Source organism: Sinocyclocheilus anshuiensis, unplaced genomic scaffold (assembly GCF_001515605.1).
Source record: "Sinocyclocheilus anshuiensis isolate Anshui unplaced genomic scaffold, SAMN03320099.WGS_v1.1 scaffold3274, whole genome shotgun sequence".
Taxonomy (NCBI): Eukaryota; Metazoa; Chordata; class Actinopteri; order Cypriniformes; family Cyprinidae; genus Sinocyclocheilus; species Sinocyclocheilus anshuiensis.
The window spans coordinates 688,230-694,134 of record NW_015537940.1 but is presented as its reverse complement, the minus strand read 5'-3'; the positions used below and the strand labels follow the sequence as shown (position 1 = coordinate 694,134).

General features: G+C 37.5%; 1 protein-coding gene across 3 annotated transcripts in view; it reads right to left on the bottom strand.

The window, feature by feature from the left end:
• Positions 1-5,905, bottom strand: part of LOC107663405 (semaphorin-6D-like) — a 173,899-nt gene that overhangs the window by 25,555 nt on the left and 142,439 nt on the right. For all 3 annotated transcript variants that reach the window (XM_016453628.1, XM_016453637.1, XM_016453645.1), the window contains one exon: positions 2,684-2,821. In XM_016453628.1, the coding sequence (XP_016309114.1) occupies positions 2,684-2,821 (138 nt within the window). The remainder of the gene's footprint in view (positions 1-2,683; positions 2,822-5,905) is intronic.

The following is a 5,905-nucleotide window of genomic DNA, read 5'->3' as shown; positions in this document are numbered from 1 at the left end:
GTGTTTGTGTGTGTGTGTGTGTGTGTGTGTGTGTGTGTGTGTATTTGTGTTGCATGATTGACAGGTGTGTTGTATTTGCCAGAGGCCAACTGAGATTCAGATACATGCCAGAGCTGGCGAGTCGCTTCGAGAAACAGAGAGAGAGAGACAGATGGAAAGCGAGAGAGAAAGAGAGTGAAAGACAGAAAAGACAAAAAAGCATGGGTGAGGTGACTACATGCAAGTCAAAGTGAAATAGAGAGGTCACCATTTTTCTGCTTTTTTTTCCTCTTCACAGGTTGTTAATTTCCCCATGCTATGCCTGTGGGTTGCTATGCTTTTTTTTTTTTTTTAGCACTTTATCTATTGTTAAAGGTTAGAAGTGTTAAAATGATGAAATACTTTCTATTATCCCAGTTTAAATGAAAAAATTTAAGCAAAAATAGAGTTGGGTAGCTAGTCTGTCCATTAGGTTTAAAGTCATCTATATAATTATAAATATTAATCATTCCTTACATTTATATAGCGCTTTTCTGGGCACTCAAAGCGCTTTACATAGAAGGGGGAATCTCCTCAACCACCACCAGTGTGCAGCATCCACCTGGATGATGCGATGGCAGCCATATTGCGCCAGAACGCCCACCACACACCAGCTTATTGGTGGAGAGGAGACAGAGTGATGAAGCCAATCAGCAGACATGGGGATTGTTAGGAGGCCATGATGGTCAGAGGCCAATGGGCGAATTTGGCCAGGATGCCGGGGTTACACCCCTACTCTTTTTCGAAGGACATCCTGGGATTTTTAATGACCACAGAGAGTCAGGACCTGACTCTATATGTGCTAATGATCTACTAAAAATTGACAAAATTACTCGCTTGAATAGTATATCCACATTATTTTTAAAGTAAGAGAGTATACGGGCAATTTTTAACTGACTGTGCAAAGCTTTCAATGTCAGCCGATGACAGTTTACAGCCGATTTGAGTTTACAGTCTGTTACTGTTTGCTGTTGAAAACTGCCATTTTTCATTATATTTTAATTTATTAGTTTAATCATTAACACATTTGTTTGTAGCGCAATAGTTTATTGTTTACTGTACTTTGTTATTCCACAAATTATTTATCTACAGTATAGCGGCTAATAAAGTCTCGCACATTCACAAGAAATAGCATACTCCCACATTGAAAAAGGTGTAAAATAAACATTTTACCAGACAAACATGTTTAAAATTCAGTCTTTTCTCTTCTGAGAAAAAAAGAAGTCACCATTTTTAAATTGATGACTCAACTTGCACTGCACAGATTTTTGTACAATCAAATGTTTTTTAGAATGAGAATGTCCCACCCCCTAATAACAACTGCATCCAACTAGCAAGTCGCATTAGTAAGCCAACCACTGGCTTAAAAAAAAAAAAAAACAACAACTCACAAACCCTTATTTTATTAAAATATTTTCCACACAAACTTCCAGTTTCAGCAGGAAATACGTAAACATAGGGAGTGTGATTTTCTTTGAAAATGCATAAACAACTCTTAAGTAACTCATTTTTTTGTAGCTTGATTTTCTTGAAAAAGTGTAAACTTGTGTCTCTGTCATGGCAACATGGCAACAGTGTCTCAACCAATAGTGTGAGTTTGGGGCGGGGCTATCTGTTTGAATGACCAATAGCAGATAGTTTGGGGAAACCTTTTAAAAAACGTTATTTTTGCAAATAACATTTGATGATGCACAGAAATTACACAAACAGTGTTAAACTTTGAATACTGGAGGCTCAAAGAAATAAGCTCTTCGACCACAACAAACTTCTTTTGTTCTTTTAGGTAAAAAAAAAACTCTTTGAATTTAAACAAACACAGCTGTTTTTGCATCCAGCACTCAATGTGCGTGAAAACAATTCAGTGAGAAAAAAAACAGAGAGAGAGAAAAAAAGATGTTTTCTCACAGGTCCACAGAGAATCCCGTGTGATTGTTTCTCCTGAGGCTGAGCAGGCATGAGCTAACAGATTGGTAAAAAGTTAGGACATGGCTTTATCAGACATCAGGATTGTTTTTGGAAAGAAACTGGGACTGAAATTCCCTGATAGGATTTGGAGATGTTTTATAAGGAAATACAGTCTATCAGCTTGCTCAAACTACAGCTGTGTGGAAAAAAGGATTGTTTGCTGTGTCTTGGCCTGTGGCCAATCAGATGGCTCTAATTTGTGTGTGAGTAGTCGAAGCATGTGGTGATGCTGGCTGGAGGACTGCAGCATGTGATGGAGGAAACACGTCTACATCAATGACGACCCTTCTCTGTGGCTACAAGGCTACAAGCTAATAACTTTTGCCAAAAATTATCTAATTTACAAAATCTAAAATCCATCTGTGTTTAAATTTGAATGCATGTCTTTGGAAACACACACCGCTTTCAGTGCACTTATGGAGGACGTGATCCATAATAGATCAAAAGTGATCCAGCACATAGGACTTTTCAGAAGATTCTTGCATGGCTGTCATAAATTTTGTCAAACGAGTTTGTGATGCTGGTTCCATCTTCAATAAATGTTTTAAACTACTCTACGATAGTAACACTTATGAGTTTACTTGATTAAAATAGTATAAGACACTTAAAGGTGTAGTACAGCATTGTATGTATTAAGTGCACTCACATGTAATACATATTTAATGGGAATGATTGTGGGCCTGGGTTTCATGTCACTCACTTTTTGCAGTCGTCGTAGTTAGAACAGCGACTGAGTGGAACACGGATCACGCAACTTGAGAACGCCACAAACAGGGCATGATGGTCCTTGTCCAACTCCAATCCCAAAATCCTTCGGTCCTCACCACGTACATTACACCTGAGGAGAGAAATGGTGTTTTGTGTTGGTATGCCATTAAAGAGGGTCCAAAGGTACCATATATTCACATAAAACATTAATATTAATAAAAAAGGCTATGTTATGAATTGAAAGCTACTACTACAAAAATGCAGTAGGCACATGTCCTGGATGCATGGAATAACTGGATTACAGAGTACATTGTACAAAATGTGCTGTATACAACCAAAGTACAGTGCACAAAATACTGTATCCCACAATGCAATGCAAGGACCTTCAATTTGTAGTGTGACAAATAAACTGAAAACAATTTCAACCATACTTGTTTCGTACGCGGCAGGGTTAATATAGTTAAATAAAACTACAAAAAATAAAAAATAAACATTAAGTAAGGAACAATTGACGACAGGCCATTGAATTATTAGTAATGCACACCCGAGGTGGTGATGCAGTTATTCCGCTTATACTACGGTTACCACACCTCACAACATTGTTCAGATGATGTATTTCAAGATATTCGTCAGGTTTTTGTCCTTAAAACGCTTGTGTGTAGGATTCATTTCTTACGCATCTCATCCAACGCCTCCATTGCTAATTCTAAAACGTAATTTTAGACCTAGTAACAAAGGCTTGAGCAGTTGATAGCAGACGAATGCAGTTAATAATGCAGTTATGAGAGAGGGAGGGAGAGAGAGAGAGAGAGAGAGAGAGAGAGAGAGAGAGAGAGAGAAAGAGAGAGAGAGAGATTAAGCATGTGCAAATTACCTGAGTCTGTGCGTCTCTCAACAGTGTTAGGCAGCAGCGTCTTTACTAATAGCGAAACTGTAAGTTCATCTGCTCTAACAACAGCGATGTTATTACCTTGCTAGTGAGAAATGCCTGTAGCGTTTAAGTTAAGCTATTTAACTAATAAAATCGTCAGAGCAGTGCTGACATCATGTTTCTGTGCATGTGTATGTTTCCGTGTGTGTACGTGTCTGTACTGTATGTGTGTGCGTTTGTAAGGAGAGAGCGGGAGAAAGAGAGTAAATGTTTTTCGTAATAATTAATTAAACGTAATTTTGTGGCAAAAACATGGAAATAATTGGTCATTTTCATCGTATTGTTTACATAATTTATTTGCTTGGTCAGTGTTGTTGTGGGTTTTGGTGCTTTTGCTGTTGTAGGCTGTAAGGACCTCTGAAATAACTGAATCATTTGGTGAAGTGATCTGGAGACGTAATGCAGTCAAGACCTGCCTGGAACTACTTTAGCTGTGCGTTTCCCTGAAATTCAGATTCAAGCATTCAACAGTCCCGTAGTACAATATAAAATAAAATATAACCAAAACTTATTTTATTTTAGCTCGGTGTCAAGGCAATATTTCTCATTTTCATTTATTGTAACTTAATGTACTAAAATGACTAATAATACAAATTAATAAAGGCTACATAAATATAAAAAAATATATAACAAAACTTTAAATATGGAATAGTCATGTCCTCCTGGTCACAGTATGCTTTCATTTTATGGAAAAGAGCAGCTCAGGATTCTTATCTTATATTGTGTTCAAAAGGATATTAAAAGTGGTTTTAATAGAGGTCGGGGCAAACCTTTCTCTCTGATGAAAGGAAAAAGCAATCCCCCAATAAAAGAAAGAAAAAGAAAAAAGAAAAACCCAATATAGAAAGAAATCCAATATGTGTGTCACTCAGATGAGTCACCCCCATTGAGCTGATTGAAGAAAGTCATGCCATAAGGATGACTACAATTCATCTTCCTCAGTATCTGTAATAATCAAAATAAATCATTTTCATCATGTTAAGTGTCGTTCCCAAAGGGTAACTTTTACGTGAGGTGGGGTTTTCAGGGGAAAAAGTGAGCAATGCTGCTTGAAGATGTGGTCACATTTTGTTGTGGAACTTGTGAGTCTCAGCTGGAGTTGAGGCTGGTTGTCAGATACACAAGAGCAACACAAACATTGGCGAGATCCCAGGAGTACAATTACAGCTCCACACATACCATCTGTCCCATTTACTGCAAAAGAGATTCTCTCTTAATCAAACACCTCTGTCAACATTGAGTTTGGGGTTATGTGTGTGCATGTTTATGTTTGCCTGAGACCTGTCAAAAGAGTGTGAACTGCATGAAAAAGAGCTGAACAGTGAAGATGTGTTTGTAAAGAATCTTTCAGGTGAAGTTGTGTTTGCTCAGACAAGTGACATTTTATCTGTTGCTTGTTTTCCTGCTCTGGGTAGACCTAAAGTCCCTTTCCGGCAAGTCAATCCACACAGCAGCCACCTTGGTATAGCTCTTATCTACTTGAATAAAAACTGAAATCTCTGAAACTGTTTCAATAAAATATTTCAAATAATCAAAATCTGACAGCTGAATCAACAATTTTAGGTCTTCAGCTCAATTCACACTAAAAAAACTCACTACTGACTCACTACACTCACACTATTTCTCAGGCTTGTCCGGTTCATGTGTATTCTAGAATAAACTCTATCAATATGGTTCAGCAGTGCCTCGGGCGACTTGAGTTTGAGTCCTCAAAGTCTTTTTCCCAGTCCTGTTCCCCTCTCTCCTCTCCCTTAGTTTCCTGTTTGTCTCATAGTATCCCATTGTACTACCCCACTTTTTCAGCAGCCTTGGTTTCAGAAGTATTTCTCCCATAGGAATTAAAAAAGTATCTGTTGAAGATTTATGTCATGAACTAAACCAAACAGTTACAAACTTTAATTTGAAGCAAAACAGTATTGGAAAATCAGACAAAAAGGCACAACAAAAGGTACAACACTGTGTACCACAGTCCCAAGAAGCATTGAGAATTAAAAAACGAGAAACAAACTAACTGAATTAAAAACAATCGAAAAATATAAAACTGCTGATTTAAAGATGTTGATTATATGTTATTATATTATATGTTGATTATATTGATTATATTTCAAGGCATTAATGTTTGCCTACAAAACCACCACTGGCTCTGCACCCATTTACCTAAATTCATTACTTCAGCGTTATGTGCCCTCTAGAAGCTTGCGTTCTGCAAGTGAACGGCGTATTATTGTGCCATCTCAAAGAGGCACAAAATCACTTTCACAGACTTTTACATTAACTGTTCCC